This window comes from Mixophyes fleayi, chromosome 2 (genome assembly GCF_038048845.1).
Source record: "Mixophyes fleayi isolate aMixFle1 chromosome 2, aMixFle1.hap1, whole genome shotgun sequence".
NCBI lineage: Eukaryota > Metazoa > Chordata > Amphibia > Anura > Limnodynastidae > Mixophyes > Mixophyes fleayi.
Window position 1 is genome coordinate 302751072 of NC_134403.1, and position 27602 is coordinate 302778673.

General features: G+C 40.1%; 1 protein-coding gene across 1 annotated transcript in view; it reads left to right on the forward strand.

Annotated features, from left to right (window-relative positions):
• Positions 1–4319, forward strand: part of PRKX (protein kinase cAMP-dependent X-linked catalytic subunit) — a 99757-nt gene extending 95438 nt beyond the window's left edge. Inside the window, exons 6-8 of the mRNA XM_075196477.1 lie at positions 1146–1203; positions 3310–3387; positions 4190–4319. Of these exons, the coding sequence (XP_075052578.1) occupies positions 1146–1203; positions 3310–3387; positions 4190–4315 (262 nt within the window). The 3' untranslated portion in view covers positions 4316–4319. The remainder of the gene's footprint in view (positions 1–1145; positions 1204–3309; positions 3388–4189) is intronic.
• The last annotated feature ends 23283 nt before the right edge of the window (positions 4320–27602 follow it).

Sequence of the window (27602 nt, forward strand, 5' to 3'; positions counted from 1 at the left end):
GAATGCCCACCACTGAAAGTGCCTACAGTGGGCACATGAGCACCAGAACTGGACCATGGAGCAATGGAAAAAGGTGAAGTGTTCCGATGAATCACATTTTCTTTAAAATCATGTGGACTGCTAGGTGCACGTGCGTCGTTTACCTGGGGAAGAGGTGGCACCAGGGTGCACTATGGGAAGAAGCCAACGGAGGGAGTGTGATGTCCTGGGCAATGTTCTGCTGGGAAACCTTGGATCCTGGCATTCAGGTAGATGTTACTTTGACAGGTACCGCCTACCTAAATATTGCTGCAGACCAGTACACCACTTAATGAACCCTGATGATGGTGGCCTGATTCAGCAGGATAATACACCCTGCCATACTGTGAATATTGTTCAGGAACGGAATGAGGAATATGACAAAAAGTTCAAGGTGTTTACTTGGCTTTCAAATTCCTCAGATCTCAATTATATTGTGTATCTGTGGGATGTGCTGGAAAAACATATCCGAGCCCTGGAAGCCCCACTTAGCAGCAGATCCTTTATGTCCTGTAAATTGCAGACGTCTTTGTGCCAGATATCACAGGGCACCTTCAGAGGTCTTGTGGAGTCCATGCCTCCATGGGTCAGAGCTGTTTTGCGGCACAATGGAGACCTACATAAAAGGCAGGTGGAGGTTTTAATATTATGGTTGATCTGTTTATTTTTTTATTGGTTAGTCTGTGTTTTAGACTAAATTTAAAACAAAAATGTGCTATCAACACAATTACTTCTTAAGACCTATTCATCTGTGTGGATATTTTTGTTTTCATTGTTTAAATAGAATACATTTCATATACAGTATAGCCCAATGATAATGCATTGAGGCATAGAATACCCACCTACAGCAACAGGATACTTGCTTGACTCTGGTAATCCTAAATTTACACTGCAGTAGAGTCTATCTAGGCAATGTTTATAGACAGCTTGGTGGTGTAATTTATAAAGAAATATGAGCATTTCTTTTAAACAGTTTTATCCAAACAATCGACATATAAATAAATGTTACATTTACTGTGTGTACAGCAAGAAGCAACATTTTCAAAACTACATATCTGGTGCACTGTATAAACTTTGAATGAACTGTGTAAATGGAGAGATAATTTGTTTATAATTTTTTATTGCAGAGACCTCATAAAAAAACTACTCGTTGTAGACCGAACTAGACGTCTAGGTAACATGAAGGTTAGTACAACAAATGTCCTTTACTCGTTTCACAAATGGTGCAGTAGATAGATAGTTGTTGCTTTTTTTTTGGGGGGGTGGTCCATTCACAGCCATTTTAGCTAAAGTAAGGACTAGATGGCTGGGTAACATGAAGGTCAGTGAAACAAATGTATTATACATACGGGCACACTTGATTCACAAATTAATTAAGTGCATTCTTATTTCTAATGATATGCTGTCCTTTCACTGTTTGTTTGTTTGTTTAAAACTCTTCTAAACCCTTCCTCCCCAAACCCTCCAACTACCATCAGTGCCCAGGATCTTGCTTCCTATTTCAAGGACAAAATCGATAAGATCAGACTTGAAATGGTATCTCCCTTGACAAGCAATCCGCTCAATTGCTTTATAGCACACTATCTTCATTTGATCACAGCAAAACCTGAAGGCCATTACTCTCTCCTAATTCTCCTGGACCTCTCTGCTGCATTTGACACTGTTGACCACCTCATACAAACGCTACAATCATTAGGTCTTGAAGGCACTGTCCTATCCTGGTTCTCATCCTACCTATCTAATCGCTCTTTCAGTGTTAATTTCTCTGGATCCACCTCTGCTCCACTTCCTTTATCAGTTGGAGTACCACAATGCTCACTCTTAGGTCCTCTGCTATTCTATATCTACACTACTTCTCTTGGAAAACTAATAAGCTTCTTTCGATTTTAATATCATCTCTATGCAGATGATACACAAATCTATCCTCTCCTGATCTTTCACCATCTCTGTTGTCCCGCGTTACTAACTGTCTTTCTGCCATTTCATCTTGGATGACTTCTCGCCAACTCAAACTCAATCTTTCTAAAACTGAACTAATAATTTTCCCACCCATAAACAGAAGATTCCTGCTGCCATTTCCATTTCTGTTGATAACATGACCATAAATCCCATCCCACAAGCTTGTTGCCTAGGTGTAATCCTTGACTCACAACTATCCTTTGTTCCCCACATTGACTCTATATCTAAATCATGTTACATACATGTTACATACATCTAAAGAACTTTTCCAGGATAAGCACATATCTCTCACAAGACACTGCAAAAACCTTAATTAATGCACTCATCATTTCCTACATCAACTATTGCAATTCCCTTCTTACTGGTCTTCCAAAAATCAGGCTTGAACCCCTACAATATATTTTGCACACAGCGACTAGATTTATTTTCCTTACAAACCGTTCTTCCTCTGCTGAGCCACTCTGTCCGTCTCTACATTGGTTGCCTGTTTTTCAGTCAATCCAATATAAAATTCTTCTACTAACATACAAGGCTGTCAATAAAATTGCACCGACATACACCTCCTTGTCTCAAAATATCTCCCAAACTCGACACCTCCGTTCTGCACAAGATCTGCGACTCATCACATCCTCCCATTCCCAGTTACAGGACTTTTTTTGGGCTGCACACACTTTGTGGAATTACCTCCCTCGCACAGTAAGACTTTCCTGTAGTCTTTAAGCGTTCTCTGAAAACCTACTTCTTCAGAAAAGCTTATGATATTACTCAACCAGCATCTTGATCTCCCTAGGTTACCCTATTATCACCCTCTACACAGATAACACAAGACAACAATCCTCTGACCAACATTGCTGTGTGACTGATCAGAGCCCACTCAATACTTTTTACCTTTGCATTCAAGCTGGTCTAATGTGCAATATGATGTAGCACATGCCATTGTGTTTCAAACTTCCATTGTCCTATAGATTGGGAGCTTGCGAGCAGGATCCTCCTACCTCTCTGTATGTATTACCCAGTATTGTTTTATTAATGTTTGTTCCCAATTATAAAGCACTATGGAATTTGCTGGTGCTATATAAATAAATGTTGATTATGATGGTGCTGTAAATGGAAACCAGTCATTTGTTTTGTGGGGGTTTATTCACTAATATTGTTAAACTATTCACTACTTTGTGCAGTCATGTAACTTAGTCATTGCTTAAATATTGTAAGTATGACGCCTTTTTACTCTGAAATCTTTTCGGTATGGCAATATATAAAAACTATGAATGTTTGTGTATATAAGTCTGTAATATTGATGACAATGTACGCTTTTTTTTGGTGTGCTTAAAGAATGGAGCAGAAGATGTTAAACGCCACAGATGGTTTAGGTCAATAGACTGGGATGCTGTGCCACAGCGAAAACTAAAGGTACAAAGAAAAATGCAAAACTAAATACTGTGTACTGAGGAAGAAATGAGCTGAAAACTTGATGTAAGCACTTACACTCAAACTATCCCTTAAAGGGCTGTTCCTCGTACAATATCATTTTGGAGGTAAATCGATGTATATTACAGGACCACTAAACCAAAATACAGATTTCATGATCACTTTCACAACTAAACATTTATGTGATGTTAAATACTCTTTTACATGAAAGTATTTAACATCAGATAGATTTTTCTGGCTAACACAGTACTGCAATAGTCATTTTTTTCTAAATGTTTTTTTTTTTACTACACAACTAAACATTAATTGTTGCTGCAGTATTTTGACAGTTCATCATATTACAATTTAGCAATATGTAAGTGTGGATTTAGTTACCAATACAAAGTGAGTTTCTCACTGTAGGATATATGTATCAAGCAAATATGACTGATAGAGTGGCGCATGTCTGATGTCAGGGAGTGGCCATAGAAAGTCTGATCATTACTATGGGGCATGTTATGCCACCTCCTCCCTGCACCAAAATCCTCGGTCAGCTCTGCTTCATTTTTGAGCAGAGCTGTATTATATATAATAATGCAGTATTTTACATTTATATATAGACACCTGTATTTCTAAAATATCAGAATGTATAGCTTTTCCAATATGCACATTCGGGATCATTCATGCACACAATTAAAAAATATGAAATTAAAGATTTATTGTTTTTCTTTTTTATTCTGATATCCAAAGCAAGGGTATTTACGCTACACTGTTGTGTTTTTTTGCTTTATCTTTCTTCCACTAGCCCCCAATTATGCCAAAAGTATCCCATGAAGGTGATACATCGAATTTTGAAGCATATCCTGAGGATGATTGGAATAAAGCACCCCCTGTACCGCCTAAAGACTTAGAAATGTTCAAAAATTTCTAAAGTGGTAAGACCTCTAAAACCTGCACCAACAGTAAATGCAATATCTGGCTGTAATTATTTTTTATACAATAATTTGAATGCATTGGTTTAACTTGACAGATGAAGTACTGCAAAGTGCATATAATCTGTACAAAAGAGGTCGACATCACCCAAAGTATGCAGTGTGAATTATTCACTGACAACAGGGGAAAAAATTTTTTTTGTTTTTTATAAAGTAAATTAGACACACATTAAACAGATAATATATAAAGAAAGCCTTTCATGAAAACTGATGCTAATGAAAAACGGTGCTGTCTCTAATTTTTACAGTTTAATTTGGAAAGTAATAGCAAAATTCTAAATGCTATGGGCAACATCAAAACAAACATATACTCAGTCTGCTCTAGATCTGTCATATTGTGTAGCATCCATATATGTGTTCTATCTATATTGAGTAATCTGGAGATCAGAGGTCACACTAAATTTTTGTTCTGAAGATTAAAGCTACTTTTAATATTTTCAAGGGATAATTCTATGGAGGAGTAGGACATTTTACTGATGATTCAACATTAGTTGACACTGGGCAGCACGGGGATGGAGCCCAAGCTTGGGGGCACCCATACTATGGTAGGCCGCAGGAGGAAAGACATGGCTCACTTAAAGTGAGAGTGGAGCTCCGTTTCCTATATGCTAATCTTTGGCTTTCTCCACCAGATGATGAGTCTTGTATATAACGGCACATGAGACTGATCTGGGCAAGTGCCAAAGTTTTGTAAGGTTTCAGGGACGCCAATAATAACACATTAATACTATCTCTGTGTGAGGTAATATATTCGATACAGGGTTTCACACTGGGAAAATATGTGAGCTACAGGGTATTTTACAGGGGTAGTGAGGTAATATGAGTTATGGCATATTATACTAAAATAATATCAAGAATTGCTTATCTTCGGGACTCATCTAGTGATGTGTGTGTGTGTGTGTGTGTGTTATATATATATATATATATATATATATATATATATATATATATATATATATATATATATATATATATATATATATATATATATATATATATATATATTACACACACGGTAGGGAGTGTCCATCTCATTCAAGTAACAGATCAATTTCAATTCCATCTCCTGAGGCTAGGTGGAACCCAGAGCCGCTGCCACAATTACTTCTCTGCTCACCTTGTCATTCTCTGAGAAGTGTGGCTTTGCTACCCATGCTTACCGAGTACAAATATAGAGTGTATTCGGAACACATTGTAGATGATTGGTCTCATGCATACATCGATATCTGTATACATGTCAACGTGATCTCTACTGGAGACAGTTAAAAGCTTTATTTAATGAAAATGTGACCCTGTATTCGGACTGTTTAGTACAGATCTGCACAATGGATTTTTTCATAACAACCTCCGTTTCCAGATTTCCATTGCTTTGTTGGAATTCTGGTTTATGTGACTTGTATGCTGATCATAAGACAAACAAAATGATAATTCTGTGTGGTTGTTAGCTGTACTTTTTGTGTCCAAGTGAGTGGGGTGGGGGGTGGCTGAATAGTCTAGTTGTCTTACTAAAAGCTTACAAAGCAATTTCTTTTTATTCCCTATGAATCCCCTTTAACTATTAAGGTCTAATCTACTGCACAATGTAACCTGTAGTTTTATATTTATTTTTATTTTTTTTCCCAGAAAACAAAATGGTTGTGAGAGCTGTTGTTAAAATGGAAACATATGTGCACTCGTGAAGGCTGAAGTTTAAGTGCAAAAAAGAAGATATACCTCTTCATGCTTATGATCAAAAACTGGACAAGCCATTGACAATTCTGTTAGCTTGGAGACTCTGCACAATTCATAATAATGCACCTCTTTTCTAACGTTTGGCAGAAAATCCTGTGCATTCCAGTACATGCGGCCCTTACTGCTAGAATTTGCAATATAGATGTGGGCTATATATCCAGCCATGATTTGTGCATTTGCTGGTGAACAAATTGCATCATCTGACTGACCACTTGGATTTTATTAAACTCCTTTTATTATAGTACACAACTGCAACAATGCTAATACTACATTATTAGTAGAATATATTACATTTATGTACCAGCACCCGTTCAGTGCTGAAAGGGAATGTTTTTTGATCTGGGTAATAGGCAGTTTTCATTTAATAAGCAAAACATCTATATCCTACCTGTAAAATGTTTTTCTGGCTAATTTTCCAAACCCCCACTTTATTCTTAAATATGTAAGCATGATAGACATATGAAGTGGCGCAATATAAAGAATAAGTGTCCATTTTGCAGTGATAGGAGGACCATTAGTTAAAGACATAAGCTAGCTTTCTGGTCTTTTCCTAAGAACATGGACTTTGATCGTACAAATGGCTTTCATCTAGGAACGTTAAGTGCCAATCACACATAACTTATAGCAGGTACTTTTTAAATCGGGGAAATGTTCATTACATTATCTTTTTTATGTAGTATTGAGAGCCCATTTAGTAAACTCATGATGATCGATGTGTCCATTGCTTAAGATACAAGTGGTCTTCCATTAAGCACAAAAGCCTTTCCAAAGCTAACATATGAAATAAGATCATGTGGTAGGGTCAGTTTCATTGTAGGCTGTCAGCTTTTTTTATTTTTTTTTACAAATTCAGGTTAATCTAATTTTGTTCTTTTAATTGTGTCTTCTAAAAAAGCACATTCAGTATGTATATAAAAGGATTATAATACCATGAGCACAGAACATGTGCAAAGATGTATATGTTTGTACTTTGCAAAGTCTGAGTTTTATTTTTTAAATATTATTTTTTTTTTCAAAGACTTTGTTCAGGGATGGGCTAAAAATGCATTTTTTATTTGTTTTACCATGTTCTTTTACACCTGTGTAAATATATTATAAAAATAAGAAAATGTGCGTCTGATACACAAGGTGATTTATTGTTGGAGTACAAGTAATTAGAATCCAGACAAAGGCACTTTAGTGTCCAGCGTGGTGTTACTCTGCTAGTTAGTGTTAGTGTTTCTTTTGAGTACGGTTCGTAAGGTACACAGTGTGACATCTACGCGATAAAGATTGTTTCACTGTGATTAAATTAGCTTCCATTCAAGTTAGAGGCAGTTAAAGTGAGATTACAGTTCAGACACTTTTGTCAAGTTTAGTAACTACTTTGTATCGATACGGTTGGTTAAAATGGTAATGATTCCTAAATTTGCACACAACCTATTTGCAAAATAAATCTTATGTTTGTTGGTTGTATATACATAGTGTTACAGTTGATTTACATTGTGTTTTCCATAAGAAAAATGCAAATCATGGTCAGCCATTTGATTTTTTTTTTATCTGGTCATTTATTAAAATGTATGAAAGATCACGTTACAGCAAAGTCAACGTTCTTAGGGCTCAGTTAAACACATGGGTACAGTTGCAGGAAAACGCTTTTTAGTAAGTAATTGCTTTGCATTTCTCAGGTTGTGCTTTTACCAATCCAATATATTGTACTGGTAGCACATGTTAATGCATGAGAAATAGTCGTGTCACATTTAACACTTTAAACGCAGCAATCGCATTATAAAATGCATTGGAGCAAATGCAAATTGATTTATTTTGATAGCTTTTTTTTTTTTTTTTCAAGGATTTATTAACTGGCATATGATATAATCACTGATATTCTTCAATCTGTATAATCAAGACCTTCCCAAAAATAAGTATCTGATCAAAAGCTATTTAGTACTACATGTCCATAACAATTTTTAGCTTCCAGGAGAGAGGAAACTCCTGTGTATGTTTTTGTGAGCCAGCTCAGGGGAAACAAAATGATGTCCCAGATACATTGCTATATGCGAAAGAGCATATTAAACTTCAGTGCATTGACAATAAGCAGATAGAGAGGAGGCAAACATTAGAATGTAGAATCAAACAATATTTTATACATATACACACGTAGTAAATGGATCACTGGCAGTTACACAGACATAATGGAAATGGTATAGCTGTGTTGAGCAAGGATTCCATTTTAGTGTCTGAATAAAAAAACAGTACTCACTGGAATTATACTATCTGAAGGCTTTTGGAGCGCACATTTATTTTTTATAGGTGCATGTACCAATATAGGGCTTTATGACAATTTTTGATAACACATTGCACTGTATGTATAATCTTTCTTTACATTTTTAGTACTGAGGCCAGTAACCCACTGGCATTCTATTTGCATCAAAAAAAGGTGACTGCAAACTGCAAGTTAAAATGCATATAAAAACTATGCACTCAATGTGTTCACATGTATTTGTGAAAAGATGAATAAGTGAGGGTTAGAGGGCTCAAAAAAAACAGTAACCAACCTCTCCCGCCCCCTCATTCTCAGAGACTGTCAACCCGCGCCAGATTTGGGACTCTTCCTGGACCCCTCTGGGCCATCTTAGTAGTCTCAATATAACAGTAAACCTCTTTGACTTCTATTCATCTGATTTCATGACAATGACCTATGTATTTTAATGGCCTATTCATTTCAATGGGTTATCTACAGGCAGTGTACATTGGCAAGACTGGAAAAAATGCAGCAGAGTACTGGTTCAACTGCTTGGGTTAGCCCTGTGTGTGTACGTTTATATAATGTGTGTGTATAGGGATGGGATGCGACAGTGAGATTACGGAAATGGCGACAAGAATTACAGTGACATTAAAATGCAGATTTTGGTAATGCCGACATGTAAACAGTGGAGACTTACTGAAACAGTTACACAGAACATTTACGGCAAGGTTGCTATGAATGCAGACGGCCGAACAAGCCGGCACTGTGATGATCATCTCTTAAAATGACAATGCAAGGACTCAGCACCTGTACCATGTGTCCGCTTTAGTAAAAAACATAGAGGTGCCATGTTCTCGCATCGACCCCTTAATACCAGCAATGTAACTGTCACCATTCTAAGTGACGATCATCACAGTGGCGGCTTGTTCGCCCATCTGCGTTTATAGCAACCTTGTTGGAAATGTTCTGTGTAACTATTTCAGTAAGTCTCCACTGTTTACATGTCAGCATTACTATATTCTGCAATTTATTGTCACCAATTCTTGTCGGCATTTTCGTGGTCTTAATAATGACTACCACAGATGTATAGCCTTTCCATTGATTAGTTGACTTTTTCAAGTTTCAAGACATTACATATGTCATGTGGCTGTGGCTGCCATGGTAATCTTCCAACAGGGCAAACAAAATCATTAATAGCTCAATAGTGGAGTAAGCCATGGCTACTAGTCAACACGAGTATCTGTCTGGTTCAAGCTGGACAACAAAAGCACAGTTCTAGTTTGTTTTAATGCAGATTTGCAACTTTAAAAAGGGATATTAAGAGCTATTTAATAGCATTATTCAAAGAAGACAATATTTCAATGCAGTAAAAGCATTTGACAAGGTAATGGAATATTTTGAGAAAAACCATCTGAGGTTTGCTTCAATATTTGTATCCTGTAGAAGCTGAGCTGTTTTATGACAGAAATAAACACATTTTCTCGCATGACATTTTCCTCAGTGACTTTATACTTTGCACATGTGTAACTTTAAAAGAAACCTAATAAACTTCTAGAATAATTGAGTCTAGCCAGACTGTGAGGTAAGCACTAAAGGAAATTATATTTAAAATGCAATATCTCACATTTTACTGGATATAGTTAATGCAATGACAGACCATGTGTTTGTTTTATAATTTAAAATGCTGTAAGTTTGAAACAGTATCTTAAAAAATAAAAAATATTTATTGCAAAGTTTGTTCAAGCAATAAAGTTGATTTAAATAAAAACTTTTTTAAACTGAAATCCATTTTTTTAAAATGGATTTTTTGGCATCTTAAACTACAAATCAGTATGGTTTTTATCAGGGTAACGTCACATCCAACATTCATAGCGAACACAACATGGAGGAGGGGAACAGGGAGGGTGCTGGATCTCCAGCGCGTGACCGCAAAAGGTACGTTTTTGTTTTGTTTTTGCAGGATTATTTATTTTAATTAAGAACCCTGCCTATGGGACCCCCTTGCCCGTGGGGACCCCGGGTACCTGCCCATCGTGCCCAGTGGGAAAGACGGCCCTGCTGTGGACCACTAATAGAGAGCTATCAGCTTCCTATTGACCAGTAAGGTCACACATTCCTTAGGCTGCGCAAACTCTCTGTGGGTGGAGGAGAGAACTCTCGGCAACATTTGTGCCACAGACAGGAATAGGCACACAGAGAATTCTAAATTGCATCTTCATTTTGGATACTTTGCACACACAGGAAACAAGGTATATAGTATGGTTCCTCCTTTCCGTACTTGTCTTTTTTCTGTCTCCAGGAGAAGAGCCGCAAGGTCCCAAAATCACATTCAGCTGGATTGGCCCTCCAGGACAAGGGGTGGCCTCACAGGGCGGTTCTCTACTACCTAAGGTAGTAGATGCAGTAAGGTTACATCTTAAATTTGGAAGGCATGTCTTAAGTGTGTGAGCCCAGCAGCGGATATCATATCCAGGTTGGTGCTTAAGGAAGATGGAGCCTGCATGTCTTAATTTGCATCCCTGATTCCTGGACACAGACTACAATATGTAGCAAGAATTTGCCATACGGCACCAATTCTAGTTCCTCCATAGTAAAAGATGTTTGGGTTAATTAGATTTCAGTTGGTTTAGGTATTCCATTTTTCCTTCTCTGTACTTTTGCAGAGAAAACTAGCAAATTATATTTGGGTTTGTTTAGATCAGGAGTTATCCAACAATTGCAATTAACTCTTATGTTTGGAGTTTACCCCTAAAGAAAATAGCCTGGCGCAACCCCAAAAACAGTATAGGAGTTAATTAGTTTGATTGTTTTGTCTAAAGAGGAGCTTCATATAACTCAATGGGTTAAAAGGGCAAGATCCGAGATGCATATACTAAGATAATGTACAGGAATTGTCTTCATAGGAATCTATATTTGTGTGGGGTAAGCTAAAGACTATAGTTGTATGAGATGCACCATCTCCATCCACCCTGCAGGATGACTTTTTTTTTTCTCAAATGCAGTGTGTTCATAGCACAGAGTGATTAATAAATTGGTGTTTAAGAATGGGATCAATTGGAGAAACATCCAATTTAACATGGAAAGATTGGACAGTATGCTTTGCTTTCAAGAAGTTGAAACTACTAAATGGAATGTAGTACCTGAAGTGGATGCTACAGTAGCTTTCTTGTTCACAGAATCTGCTATGCCACTAGAGGATGGAGGTCCATTTAAAGATCTTATGGATAGGAAAATGGTATGAACGTTAAGTAACGAGTAGCCAGGGCTTACATTTCCAGGGCAGTCAAAATTTGGATGGACAATCTTATATACAGTCATGTCCAAAAGTTTTGATAATGGCACAAATATTATTTTTCACAAAGTCTGCTGCCTCAGTTTTTATGATGGCAATTTGCCTATACTCCAGACTGAAATAATTGCAATTCATCTGATCACTCTACATGACAAAGTCCGTCTTTGCCATGACAATGAATTTTATCCCAAAAACAACATTTCCACTGCATTTCATCCCTGCCAGTAAAGGACCAGCTAACACCAGGTCAGTGATTCTCTCGCTAACACATGTAAGTGTGTTGATGAGGACAAGGCTGGAGATCTCTCTGTCATACTGATTGAGTTAGAATAACAGACTGAAAGCTTTAAAAGGAGGGTGGTGCTTAAAATCATTGTTCTTCCTCTGCTAACCATGGTTATCTGCAAGGAAGCACGTGTAGTCATCATTGCTTTGCACAAAAAAGGCTTCACAGGCAAGGATATTACTGCTAGTATGATTGCACCTAAATCAACCATTTATTGGATCATCAAAAACTTCAAGGAGAGAGGTTCAATAGTTGTGAAGAAGGCTTTAGGGTGCCCAAGAACGTACAGCAAACGCCAGAACCTTCTCCTGATTCAGCTGCGGGATCGGGGCACCACCAGTGCAGAGCTTGCTCAGGAATGGCAACAGACAGATGTGAGTGCATCTTCACGCACAGTGAGGCGAAGACTTTTGGAGGATGGCCTGGTGTCAAACAGGCCAGCAAAGAAGCCACTTCTCTCCATGAAAAACATCAGGGACAGACTGATATTCTGCAAAAGGTACAAGGATTGGACTGGGGTAAAGTAATTTTTTCGCATGATTCCCCTTTCATATTGTTTGGGGCATCTGGAAAAATTCTTGTCCGGCGAAGGTAAGGTGAACAATGCCATCAGTCCTGTGTTATGCCAACAGTAAAGCATCCTGAGACCATTCATGTGTGTGGTTGCTTCTCAGCCAAGGGAGTGGACTCACAAGCTTGACTAAGAGCACAGCCATGAATAAAGTCATACATTGGAGGATTTGGAATCCTGAGACAAGAAGGTTGGCTGGTTGTTAATGCAACAGGAGGTGCAGGTGAAGCTGGAGGCACCCCTGTGGTCATATAGGTGATGTCCAAATCCAGCAATGTCTTGATGGCATTCTCACATGTTTAACTTCTTGCCACAAAGTGGTTACTACTGTCATTCACCAGAGCCCGCCACAAAGTGTAGTGGATTTGACTGAAGTAACCAGGTCTCGGCCCACCGAAGTGGTCTTTAGCATGGTGGCTGGAGCACTACAGGTAAGGGAATTAGGAGGAGCAGTTCCGATAAATAGATATATAAGGATATATAAACCTTTCACACGAGGATCAGGGCTGCAGCCTAGGATTTTCAGTGCACTAGGAATCGCAAAGCACCACCCGAAAACTTGCAGCACCTGGAGAGTCTGTTGGGTCATATCCCGACTGTTACTGGCTTAGTAACACACATATTATCAACAGTGTGTTTGCAATCAACCACTCACCTGAGATCATGTGGCACCTGAGGAAACCTTGCTGGCAAACATTGTACCAATAAGAGCGGCATCTGACATTCATTTGGTAAGGAATGTTTTGCCAAACTGATACAATTTATGATCGTAGCGTTCCAGCATAATAGGGAGACTGAACGGAAACGGACACTGCACTTTTCAGGTGAGGATCCAAACCATTTAAATTTACCACCTGTGGTATTTTTGGTTGATATGCAGCCAGGTGTGTGATATTTCAGTGGTATGACCAGACTGTGAAAACAGGTCTATGATATCCCATGTGTGAACCTTATCTGAGTGATATTTGCTTCAGACATGTAAGATTAAGACTAAGATGTTGATATTACAAATGATATCCATGCAAGAAATGGTACGGGACAAAAACATTACTGAATATCTTTAAATTGCTAAATGTGATTGGATTGCACCTCATTGTCACATTTAATACACTGAGAATGCCAATTAGTATTTACGAAAAATATATTTGCTATCATAGGATTTTCCAATAAGAAGTCTTTTCTGACTTATATTGGTGGATTAAATGTATATGCTTTTAGAGTGTATGATTTTAATATTGTATAAATAAAGTGTATACCCAGTTTTATAAAGACTATACAGTTAATGAAGTCATTTACAGATAAAGGTTGACATTGTAGTTTCCAGCACTGTATTTTGTGGTTTTTATGTAAGGAGGACATATTGACAATCACTATTGCTTAAGAAAGTGCTGAATTTATGGATGACATATGTTGGATTTACATTGAAAACAATATTGAAGACTCTACACTTAGGTTGTGTCCAAAGCTTTGTAAATAAAATGTTTTATGTCTCAAGACCATGGAGGAAGAAATTCATGGCAGACACAGCAAAGAACTGCAAGAACGGGGAACACCAAATCTGAGCAGTTTTGGATTCAAATTGCTCTTATATGGCACTGAATGTAAGTCTTCATATAGTTTTTCGCTCTCCGAATGTACTTCACCGTATACACTCCTTTTCTGTTTTTTTTGTATGTGGAATCATAGATTACTCATGAAAACTCCATAAGGAGACTAGCAATGGTCCTTACCAGATTCATAAGGACTGATTATCAAAGTGTATCCAAATTCGACTGGCATTCTGATTTATTTTTATATCCGGACATACAAAGATTTTTGCTCTCATGTCATTTCATAGAGAAATTAGTTACTGTATATCTAATATGTCTATTGGACATGTGAACACCTGTATATTAGTATACCAGATATTGATCAGAGAGTATAAGCACCCAGAATATAGTTCAGGTTTCCCTGCCCTTTATTGTATCTATATCATACAGGTGTGCAATAATATTTTCCCTCTATTTCATAAATTGTACTTATGATGACCATCTGACCTCCTTAATGACTACATAGTAGAAATCATGGTTTCAGCACTGATTTATTTAGATTTACATAATTTACCTAGAAGTGTATCTTCCACAGTGGTGGCCAGAAGAGTCTTCTGGCTATGTCCATGAACTGTAGATCAGTAGTTTAAGAACAGCTTAACACTTCTGTCCTTTGTTTGGGGGGTTTCTGTTTGGTAAAACATTTGGAAATGATGATTCAAAAAGTTTTGCAAACTTAAATTACAGCAGTTGCCAAGGACTAGTTGGAAAAAAAATTGTTCTTCTTTAATACAAATGTTCAAAAAACCCCGAAATTGGACACTAACTACACAGGACTGCTGGGTTCATGAAATTGTAATTAAGAGGTGCAAAATAGAACCTCAGAGACTGCCCAAGAAAACTGTTTTTGTAAAATCATGAAGAACACAATCTCTAGAACAAATGGAAGTATTATGCAGCAGTCTACAAACACTTTTGGACGAACGGGTAACTTGTCCAGTACTCACCAATCAAATGAAAACAAGCTCTTATACCAATCTTCTTCTGTTAGAAATACTTTCGGGAGGCTTTCAAACTGTTCTAGACCTGATAAGGTTCAATCAGTTTGTAAAAACAATACATTTCCAAATGGAGTCTGTAATCTCCATTCTCAGAGCAGTAGACATCAATTGATTTACAAGCTTCTGTCATGCTCCAATTGCACCTCAACATGTCCTACGATTCTTCAGTCTATTACACCATTTACAGTTTATTTGTCTACCATTTGGCCTTTCAATATCTCCTAGTACATTTACAAAGGTACTGGTGGTCTGGGTGGCTGCTCTCAGGAAGCAGGGAATACAATGGGATCTCCATCTTGTTTTAGAAATTCTAAACTGTTACAGAAAGTGTCACTCAGTTGGCTCAAATTCAAATAAATATTAATGATAGCCATCCAATCTTCTAGAAGAGATGCAGACATTTTAGGCTCTGGTACAAATAATTTTTCTAAACAAAAAATGAGTTCAAGTGGTGCTGGAAACAAATATTGCATTCTTGTCTAAAGTAGTTTCCAAGTTTCATGATAACCAATAAATTGTACTTCTGACTCTGTATACAGAGCAAGCTAATGAGATGGAGGAGAAATTGCATACATTAAATCTGGTCAGAATAATATCTGTGTATCTCTCCAGAGCAAAGGATGTCAGAAAGACAGATCCTCCTGAAGGTCCACGGTCAGGTGAAACTCCTTCCAAAAACATGCTTGTGAGATGGATTAGAGACTTTATTTCACAGGCTTATAGGAGGGAAGGCGGAATTGTGACAAAAATTTCGAGGGCATATTCCACAAGAGCAGTGGCAACCGCTTGGGCTTACAGGGTGCAGGCCTAAGTAGAGGATCTTTGAAAAGCGTCAGGATGGCCATCGCCTCAAACCCCAGACGCCACCTTCTAGATGTCTTGGTTCCTAACAACACTCTATTTGAAGGAAAAAAAAATCTTTAAGCAGTTAATAATTAAAATCTCTTTTAGGTGTATGGATTACTCAGTGTTTGTTCTCTTTTTTGTTTGATACCCCCCCCCCTTCCCTGCCCCTCATAACTGACTGCTTACTCCATTCCAGTGAGCTGCCATGGAGTGTGATATGGAAATAAGCAAAAATAAGGATTTACCTAATTATTCAATTTCTCTGAGGAACTCCATGACCTGATTCTACTTAGCTGACTAAGGATTAACCCACTTGTGTGGTCTACCATGGTGTTCCTGTGATCAAGTGGTGGTATCAAGTAAACCTAATTTTCTTATTTCTTACCCAATATGCTACCAAAACTCTCTTCTCATCATCCTCTGCCTTCACTACTGCATCTTGCGCCTATCTGGAATTCCCCTAATCCATCTTTCCTTGCTTCAGTCCATCTTGCGCTCCAGATCTTCCACACCATTCTGCAAATTTCAACACTGTCTCCCCAAGTCCTCCAGAATCCAATTCAAATTACTCGCCCTCATCTCAAAGCCCTCAACAACACACCACACCGACCCTTTCATACAGCTCAAATCTTGTATGAAAATATTCTCCCTCTCAGCTTAGCTCTACCTCTGACCTGTGCCTCACTTCATCTCTGGTAACCACCTCTCACTTCCAACTTCTAGACTTCTAACATGCTGCTACCCACTTATAGAACTACCCACTATGCCTGATCCGCATCTGCCACAGTCTTTAGATCTACCCATCTATTTTTTAGAAGTTACCCTACTCCCATTAATACTACCCACATTACTGCACTCTGAGAAACACTCCTTTCTTTTCAGCTGTGCAATCTTCTAAATTGTGTGCTTTCTTATGAGCAAGCCCCTATCTACCATTGCTTTGAATGTCTACATCTATATGTCTTCTTTGTATGTACTTGGTTTATGTGTCCTGTTTTTCCCAGTGTCGAGAGCTGTGGGGCACCATGGTGCCTTACAAATCCATGATAATCTGTTTAGCATAATTGAACACCTCCCATGATGGGATACAGGAGAGGCAGAAATCTGTCATTTTCTGGACAAACCAGTCATTAACTTTATTCAAATTTGCCAATAGTTCCATATTTTATAGCTATATAGAATGCAACATTCCCATTATATTATAATTAGATTTTGCATATGCTCATTAGAATCAATCAGCATCTGTCAAGTAATCAGGCTTTGCAGTTTCATTTGCCCTTGTGTTATATGGTAAAAATAATTATACAGTACTTTATTATACTTTGTCTGATTGGGGTTTTGGGTCACTCAAATTCGTAGACAAATCGGCTCATTTATAGAACTCAACTGCCGTCTTCCTAACCTTAGAGCTATGGCAATAGACTGTTTCTCCCTTTTCCCAAGGCAGGCATAAGGATAAAAAGTTAAGACAACTATGCACTTTACCTTGAAGGTTTTAAATTAATTTGCCCAGATAAATCTTATTGAATTTAAGAAGTCTTTAATAGTTTTTGGGGACCAAAAACATTTGTTGAAGATCAGAAAATTAAGGGAAGATGTCAGTACAAGTAAAGTCATTCAGAAATCTGATACCTTGAGTATACCATGGGGAAAAAGCACAAGGCTTGGTGCCAGGAGGGAAGTCTGGAGAGTTAAATAAAGGTATGATCAGGGAAGGCTAGGGAGATAGAGCAAATATTTGAGAAATTGAATCCCAAATTGTCAAAGAATGAGAAACAATAGTATGAAGCAAAACTCGTTTTTGGGCGGCAGAGTCGGGGGAGCCACAGAACAGGACGCAGGGGACAGTAGGAGCAGAGCCTCAGACTCAACACGGATCCACACTCTAGGAGAGTTGGAGCAACACCACAGGACACACTGAGCAAGATGAGCAGTTAGGTAGTAATGTCTAAAATTAGGGATACCTAAGCCGCCACCCCGTGAGAACTTCTGTAGAACCTTCAGGCGAACTCGAGGACGTCTACCCGACCAAATAAATCTGGAGGTTGTGAATTGAAGAAATTTAAACGTATAAGAAGAGACAAAAACAGGGAGGGTCTGGAACAAGTAGAGAAGTCTAGGGAGAATGTTCATTTTGACTGTGTTAATACGACCTATCCATGATATCAAACATCCGAACCATGAGTTTAGGTCGGCTTTCACTTGAGAAAGCAGGTGGGGAAAGTTAGCTTGAAAAAGTTGATGGTATCATTTAGTAATATAAACCCCAAGATATTTTATTTTTTGAAGATGCCATTTAAAGGGAAAAATTTGTTCCAAACAGACCCCATCAGGTCTGGGTATATAAAAGTCCAGAACCTCAGTCTTGTCTGTATTGATCTTATAGCCTGAAAAAACCCCCATAAAGATCCAACTCAGACAAAAGGAAGGGGAGAGAAGTGGTGGGGTTGGCCACAATGAGTAAAACATCATCAGCGTACAGAGCCAGCTTGTGCTTCGTAGAGCCCACCTTAATACCTGAAATCTGCTGATTGGCACGGATCTTGGCAGCCAATGGTTCAATCATGAGACAGCAAAAATGAGTGGAGAGAGGGGGCACCCCTGACATGTGCCTTTTTAATATTCCAAACAGAGTTGACTTGATGCCGTTAGCTGATACAGTTGCGAAGGGGATCTATATAAAGCCAATATGCCGGTTAAAAATCTACCAGAGAAGCCCATCGACTCAAGGACTACACCCATAAACGACCAGGAGATACGGTCAAAGGCTTTTTCGGCTTCTAAAGCCATGATCAGAGAGGGAATTTTACCTGTATGAATGGAGTGGATCAGGTTGATGGTCCTCCTGGTATTATCTGGGGTCTGTCTCCCGGGTATGAAACCGATCTGATCAAGATGAATAAGGGAAGGTAGGAGCGAATTTTATCTATTGGCCAATATTTTTGCATAAAACTTCAGGTCAACATTGAGAACCAATATTGGCCTCTAACTGGTGCATAAGGTATGGTCCTTCCCTGGTTTTGGGATCACTACAATGTTGGCCTGGGTGGTGAAAGGGTCAAAGGATGTGCGCTCTAAGATGCAGTTAAACAGGGTGGGCAAATGAGGTACAAGAACCTGCGCAAATTTTTAATAATATTGGGCGGTGAAGCCGTCCGGTCCTGGGGCTGATGAGGTTTTAAGAGATTTGATGGCTGCCAGGACTTCTTTTTGTGTAACGGCAGAGTTCAGGTGAGAAATCTGGGCTGTAGTGAGCTTGGGAAGGAGAGTATTGGCTAGGTAAGTGCCCATCGACTCAAGGACTACACCCATAAACGACCAGGAGATACGGTCAAAGGCTTTTTCGGCTTCTAAAGCCATGATCAGAGAGGGAATTTTACCTGTATGAATGGAGTGGATCAGGTTGATGGTCCTCCTGGTATTATCTGGGGTCTGTCTCCCGGGTATGAAACCGATCTGATCAAGATGAATAAGGGAAGGTAGGAGCGAATTTTATCTATTGGCCAATATTTTTGCATAAAACTTCAGGTCAACATTGAGAACCAATATTGGCCTCTAACTGGTGCATAAGGTATGGTCCTTCCCTGGTTTTGGGATCACTACAATGTTGGCCTGGGTGGTGAAAGGGTCAAAGGATGTGCGCTCTAAGATGCAGTTAAACAGGGTGGGCAAATGAGGTACAAGAACCTGCGCAAATTTTTAATAATATTGGGCGGTGAAGCCGTCCGGTCCTGGGGCTGATGAGGTTTTAAGAGATTTGATGGCTGCCAGGACTTCTTTTTGTGTAACGGCAGAGTTCAGGTGAGAAATCTGGGCTGTAGTGAGCTTGGGAAGGAGAGTATTGGCTAGGTAAGTGCCCAAGTTCTGCTCCAGGAGGTCCCCACGGGGCAGAGGTGCAGTAAGATTATAGAGAGAGGAATAATATTCTCGAAAAATACGGAGAATAGAGGAGGGGTCTTATGTAATAGGGGCCTGAGCTGTCTTGTGCAGTCTATCAATAAGACCAGATGCCTGTTTTTTCCATAATTTCCCAGCCAGCACAGAGTCAGCTTTATCAGCCCCATCATAGAAGCGTTGTTGAAGTTTTTGCATTATATGAGCAGCCTTCTGGGAGAGAAGGGTATTCAATTGGCCTTTCAAAAAATGTATTTGTATCAATAAGCTGGGATCAGGCCAAACCTTGTGCTGTGTGAGCAAGGCGGAAATTCGGTGTTCAAGCGAAGAAATTTCAGTTGCCGACTTTCTAACTGCAGCAGATGTACTAATCAATTGCCCATGAATGGTGGCCTTATGAGCTTCCCAAACAACTCCAGGCACCATAGAGGGGGAGGAATTCTCTAAGAAATAATTAGTGATAGACGTGTGGATGAATAATGAGGCAGTCATTAAAAAGAATCAAATCATCCAAGCGCCAATGCCTACGGCGCGGAGGTTGGAAGATAAGATCTAATAAGATGTATACTCCCGCATGGTCAGTCAATGAAAATGGCGTGATGCCTGCATGGGTAGTGTGGGATGTGAGAGAGTGGGAAACATGGAGCATATCAATACGGGAGTATACCTGATGAGGTGCCGATAAAGTAGTCCCTAGCTGCTGAATTTTTGAGGCACCAGGAGTCGTGTAGGTTGTACTGCTTAAGCAGAGAAGTTAGAGTAGATGAATCTTTAAAGGAAGAAGGGTTCATTTTTGAAGAGGGAGAAGAAGAAGATTTATCTAAGGTCGGGTCAAGAACTGCATTAAAGTCTCTGCCAACTATCAGGTGTCCTGGTGGTAATCTCTCCATATGTTTAAAGAGACTGGTTAAAAAGGAACTTTGTCTTTGATTAGGGGCATAAACAGATATCAAAGTGATTGGGGAAGAGCGGATAGTACCAGAAACGATCAGAAAGCGGCCCTACGGATCCGCATATGTGGAGGTATGGGAAAAGGGGACCTTGCTATGAAAGAGTATAGCAACTCCTCTTTTTTAACAGTTGGCAGAGGTGAAAAACATCTGTGAAAATTGTTTATCTTGGTGCTGAGTGTGAATACCTGTGCGGTGAGTCTCTTGTAAGAAGACAATGTCTGCATTCTCTCTCCTGCAGGCCCCTTAGTGGGGGGAGTTAAGCCCATTCACGTTGATAAAGAGAAGTTTCAACGCTACATAAACCGGGTGGATTTGATCTCGGGACGCAAAATACGGACAAAGAAAAATTGGAAGAGGTAAATTAATTTTCCGGTAGAACAGGGGGAGAAGGGGGGGAGAAGACAGAGATGGAGATAGCCACAACGGTGGAGGGGAAGAGGGAGGGGGAAGCCTGATGGTGCAAGAGCCCTTAAACATGGGAAACCCAAAGGGTTCAGGAGGGCAGTGCAAAAAATACATAATGTCAAGCAACAAACTTATAGGGTGCATGGGGGGGTAGGCCTGGGGTCTGGCTTGGAAGATAGTCAAGACCAATGGCCAAATATAACAGTATAATATGAATAACATAAAATACCATAGGTAGAATGCAACAGCTTGATAATCTTAAAATGAATAACAAATAAAACTAACATAGCAAAGTTTAAATAAAGAGCAGTAGGAGGAGGGGACAACGAAAGGGGGTGAGTAAAAAGGCAAAGTTAAAGGGGAAAGGTAGGGAGAAAAGAAAAGGGGGGAAGACTAGGGAAGGAAGGAAAAGAAGGAAGAAGAATAAGATTGGGAAACCAGGGGACTTTCCCGGAGAAATGTTACAATATATTTTAAATTTGTTCCAATATAAAAATACATTGGAACAAACAGCTTATAATAATAGAAATATTAGCATGTTATCTTCAGCAGTTATGATAAAAACCGGAAGGGAGAGAAAAAGCAGGGGGAGAGGAAAATAGAAAAAGGCAGAGGGGGCAGGGAAGAAGGGAGGAAAAAAAGGGGGAAGCAGGGAGGGAAGCTTAAGATAAGACATCCAAAGGGAGAAGGAGCCAGGAAAGAAGAAAACCAAAAGCACAAATCCCATGTTAAAATGTAATATGTAGCGGTGCATAAACATAAACCAGTCGAGCCAGGAGGATTTTCTTAAGATATGAGTCGTCCATGTTTGGCATCGACCTGTAAAGAGAAAGATAGTCCATCCCTAACAAAAGATATATGAAAGGGTGCCTTCAAGGAGAACACCATCTCAGTCATGGTGGAGTAGCATCTCTAGCTCGTCAACGACAGACCCTGGACCATTTAGGTTTTGGAGGAGCTGATCGTTGGGGCTTCGGAGAACCGGAATGGGAGGGAAGTGTGGCAGGGAGGATATTCAGCTTTGCCAGTAGGTCTTGACCCTGGGTCAAAGTTTTAACGTGATGTGAGCCATTAGCGGTAAAGACCTGTAGCTGGAAAGGGTAGCCCCAATGGTATCTGACGTTGTATAGCTGAAGGAGTCTAGGGATTTTTTTGCAGGTCTCTGCGCTTCTGAATGGTGGACGGTGCCAGGTCTTGGAACAGTTGTATATACATTTCACGAAAGGCAATGGAAGAACTGCCTCTAGTAGCCATGAGGATCCTCTCCCTAGTACGAAAGTAGTGGAGATGGACAATGATGTCGTGCAGAGGTTGATCAGAGGCTGGTCAAGCTCTGAGGGCTCTATGTGCTCGGTCCAAAGGGCAATCCGCATATGAGTTATCCGAATAAGTGAACAAATATGTGAACAAATAAGTCCTTTAGAAATGCAGGTAGCTCAGACGAGGAAATGTTTTCTGAAACATTACGTACGCGGATGTTGTTCCGTCTGGAGCGGTTTTCAGAGCCCTCCTGCTTTTCTTTTATAGACTCGAGATCATCATGAAGGTGGGATATTTCTTTGCGGAGGACAATGTGGGAACAACATAGGTCGTCTATTTTGGATTAGAGGGTGTCTGTTCTTTTACCTAAAGACACAATTTTGAATTTTGAAGTCATTGACGCTTTAGTAAGTTCCTGTTGAAAATTATTTTGACACCTTCAGAAAGACTGGTCATGATTTGCAATTTCAAACCTGATTTGAAGGTGGAGAAGACCCTGTGATAAGCTTTCTTCGGACAGATGTAGGTGGTAGTACTCCTGTGCCGTCTTGAGGTCAGGTGAAGGCCCACAGGTGCCACAGAGGGAATCTAAACGCCTCCTCAGGGCATATATTCAGTTTGGAGGCTAAAACTGAGTCGTATCTTGGTTATTTACAGAGGGCTGTATATGATAAGTATGTGAAGTGCCAGCAGAGGCCAGGAGCAATGTTGACAGGACAATATACATCTGGAAAGTTCTGTCTTCACTAGATTAGTGTAGCTCACAGGTATCTGTAATTGTGTGACAGGTATAAGGATTCTGACAACATTCAACAGCGCTAATCTCCAAAATAACCTTGTTAAGGTCAAATACCAAAGGTAATCTAACTTTGAGAATGGAGGGGACCCTCTGATAAGCTTTCTCCAGGCAGATGTAAAGAATTGTACTCCCGTGCCATCTATTCAAGTGAGAGCCCACAGGTGTCACAGAGGGGATCCAACTTCACCCCCAGTAGACTGAAGACGATTGCAGGAGTCAGAAAACAGGGGAGTCCCAAAAGATAGATTGGGAGATGAAGAGTCCAGAATCGGGGCAGCATATGAGTAGGTATAGTAGCACTTAAGCCCTACCCCTCAGTGATCTCACTTTTGGGTCTTCAAAATTTGTATAGATGGGTCAGGGGATAACGCACTTACCCCTCCAGAGGAATTATAGTGCCACCGATCGGCACCTGCGCTGACCGAAAGTCCAATGCCAAAATCTGGAAGTGCGGGCTTGAATGACACCAGAGACCGCGGATGGAAAGCAGGAGAAGGCCTCGGGTGACAGAGGTGGCAGTTCAGGTGAGTAAGCGAGTTTGCTGCAGATGAGTTTCCCTTGTGGATGAGGGTATGCGGTAATAGGCAGAAGGGGGCCAGCCCCAGAGTCACTGATAAAAAGGGCTGCTCGCAACGCTAGGGGCCAGAAAAACTGCCAGAGCGGGGTTTTTTCACACCCCAAATGACACCACTGGTGCCCAACGGTAGTTGGCACAAATACAGGGCGGGTAAATTTAGAAAATCTCCGTTATAATGTCTGAAAACAAATAATATGCGGAGGAGCTCATCAATGTTGCGACCGCTTCTGAAGGCGCCCGGTATTAACACTTTTTTTTGCAGACGATAACTCCTCTAGTAGTAAGTTTACTGCAATAAAGTATTTTTTTTTGCCTGAAACTTTAATGAATGGGGCTACTACCCACCACTAGGAAATAAAAATTATTTCTTCCTTATTGTCACTGTCGACTGTATGTCTTGATCTGATTCGGGACCCTTGGGCCTAGCTAGAGCAGGACTGAAACTGAACTTAGCGGCCTGGATGATCTTCCTGTTCATGTTCTTGCTGAATGTAGAATATTGCAGGAGGATGAGTAACTTGGAAGTGCAAAGTACTTGGTGAACTCTGGATAATAAGGGGGCTTGGAAGAATATATGCTCTTTAGAATGCAGGATACACACTGAAAAGAATTGCTTTGTAAACACAGGGAATCAGGAACTATCCACAGGAGAGAAGTGTGTTGTTCTTGCAATGAACATTCAAGATAGCCTCACCCATGCAGCAGAACAAACAGTATGCGTTTGTTTACAAACGGAGATGTGGTGGACAAAAATGCTGCAGGCGACCAGGAGGGACCCAGGTAGCCGTGATATATGACAGAGGTGGATGAGGTAAGTGCGGCTAAGATCCCGATGTGTGACAGTACCCCCCCTCCCTTACAAGTGGCACTGGACACTTAGATTAGGGCTTAGTAGGAAACTTGCGGTGAAATTTTTTGATGAGGTGGAGCGTGAACATCAAAAGCTTCGATCCAGGCCCTCTCTTCTGGACCATAGCCCTTCCAGTCGACTAGATATTGTAAGGTCTTATGTCGAAACCGAGAGTCCAAGATCTCTTTTAATTTCATATTCGTCACCATGTTCAGTCTGCATTTCAGGAGAAACCAGTTTGGGTGTATAAAACCGATTTAATACCAGTGGTTTTAAGAGAGATATGGAAAGAGTAGGGTACCTTGAGGTAAAATGGTAAATGTAATTTGTAGGACACTGAATTGATGACCCGGTAGATGTTAAACGGTCCGATAAAGCGGGGGTGAATTTCATGGATGGAACTCTGAGGCGTAGATTGCGAGTAGACAGCCAGACTCTGTCTCCAGGTTTCAAGATTGGAATGGCTCGTCGCTTTTTGTCTGCTTAAATTTTGTAGCATTGGGATGCTTTAAGTAGAGATTCCCGTACCTGGCACCAATGGCCTACAAAATTCTTTAGGAAGACTTCAGAGGCAGGTACTGAGGCTGGTGGAAGTGGAGTTAACAAAGGTACCCTGGGGTGTAGACCATAAACAATATGAAATGGAGTGGAAGCAGAGGATTCATGATAATTATTTTGAGCAAATACTGCCCAGGGAAGCACATTTACCCAGTTGTCTTGAGAAGAGTTTATGTACAAACAGAGAAATGTTTCTAGATCCTGATTGACTCTTTCCGTTTGCCCATTTGATTGGGGATGATAGGCCGAAGAGAAGTTTAGTTTGATCTGTAGTGCTTGGCACAAGGATCTCCAGAATTTCGCTACAAACTGAACTCCTCTATAAGAGACGATTTCTTCAGGACAACCATGCAAACGGAAGATCTCCTTTATAAATATCTGAGCCAGTATAGGTGCTGATGGGAGACCACGGAGAGGAACAAAATGTGCCATTTTGGAAAATCTGTCAATGATGACCCAGATGGTTTTGAAATTGTTAGAATTTGGCAAATCTCAAACAAAGTCCATATAAATATGGGTCCAGGGTTTGGTGGGAATAGGCAGAGCCAAAAGTTGACCAGCTGAACATTGTCTTGAACTTTTATGTTGGGCACAGCTGCCACATGCGGAAACAAATTGCTGAACATCCTGATGAAGCGTGGGCCACCAATAGCTTCTCAATATGAAAGCTTGAGTTTTGCGGATGCCCCCATGACCGGCAAATCTGGAACAATGTGCCCATTGGAGCAATTTTTTACGCAGATTCTCAGGAACAAAAAATTTTCCCCATGGGAGGTGTTTTGTCAGGTCTAATGACTAAAATGCTAAGTGGGCTGATAATAGGCCATGGATAGGCCACAGTGATGGAATTCTCCTCTCTCACCATAGAATGTGACAGAGCATCGGCCTTGCGATTTTTGGGACTGGGACGGAAGGTGACATGGATATCAAATCGAGAAGAGAATAGTGCCCACCGGTCCTGATGTGGATTCATGCACTGTGCAGTTTTAAGGTAGAGCAGATTCTTGTGATCCGTGAATATTGTGACACGATAACGAGCTTCCTCAAGTAAATGCCTCCACTCTTCAAGCGCCAATTTGATGGCAAGCAGTTCTTTGTGCCCTATGGCATAATTTCGTTCAGCTGGTAAAAACTTTCGGGAGAAGAACCCGCAGGGATGCCATTGCTCATCAGCTGGTTTTTGGGAAAGAACTGCCCCTACTCCGACAGATGAGGCATCAACTTCCAAGTAGAATGGACGGGTTAAATCTGGTTGCCTGAGTATGGGAGCAGAAATAAATGCTAGTTTCTTCTTCAGACCACTTGGCAGGATTAGAACCTTTTCTGGTGAGGGTAGTCAGTGGTGCTACCACAGTAGAGTAGCCACAAATAAATTTTCGATAATAGTTAGCGAATCCCAGAAATCGCTGTACTGCCTTTAGTGTAGATGGTTGAGGCCAGTTAAGAATAGCTTGCACCTTCTCTAGACCTGTCCCCGAGATTATATACCCCAAGACTGGAATGGATTCAACTTTGAAGGTACATTTTTCAAGCTTGCAATACAGTTTATTCCTTCTGAGGCATGTCTGCGATGGGACTGGATATCAGAGGAGAAAACGAGTATATCGTCCAAATATACCACAACAGTAAGTCCCGCAAGATTTAATTTATGAAATTTTGAAAAATCGCTGGGGTATGTTCCCCTAGCGGATTCATTGGGCCAGAACAAACTGTCATGGTCGACTGTATTTCTTGATCCAATTCGGGATCCTTGGGCCTAGCTAGACCAGGACTGAAGCTGAACTTAGCAGCCTGGATGATCTTCCTGTTCATGTTCTTGCTGAATGTAAAATATTGCAGGAGGATGAGCAGCTTGGAAGTGCAAAGTACTTGCAGAATGGGGAAATCTGGATAATGAGGGTGCTTGTAAGAATATATGCTCTTTAGAATGCAGGATACACACTGAAGAGGATCGATTTGTAAACACAGGGAATCAGGAACAACTGGAACCTGGAGCCAAGAACTATCCTCAGGAGAAAGTGTGTTCTTGCAATGAACATTGAAGATAGCCTCACCTATGCAGCAGAACAAACAGTATGTGTTTTGTTTATAAATGGAGATGTGGTGGACAGGAATGCTGCAGGCGACCAAGAGGGACCCAGGTAGCCTTGATATGACAGCGGCGGATGAGATAAGTGTGGCTAAGATCCCGATGTGTGACACTTATATCTAAAATGTAGCTTTTAGTTTTACTTTTTCATTGTAACTGGAAGCTCAAGCCAAGTTCAATTTCCATGTATGCATCGGGCCCCTGCACATGCTCAGTAGAGCAGGACCGGGGTCTCCAGAGTGATAAGTTTCTCTGATTATGTTCCATAGGGAGTATTTTTTAACTACTTTAACAATAA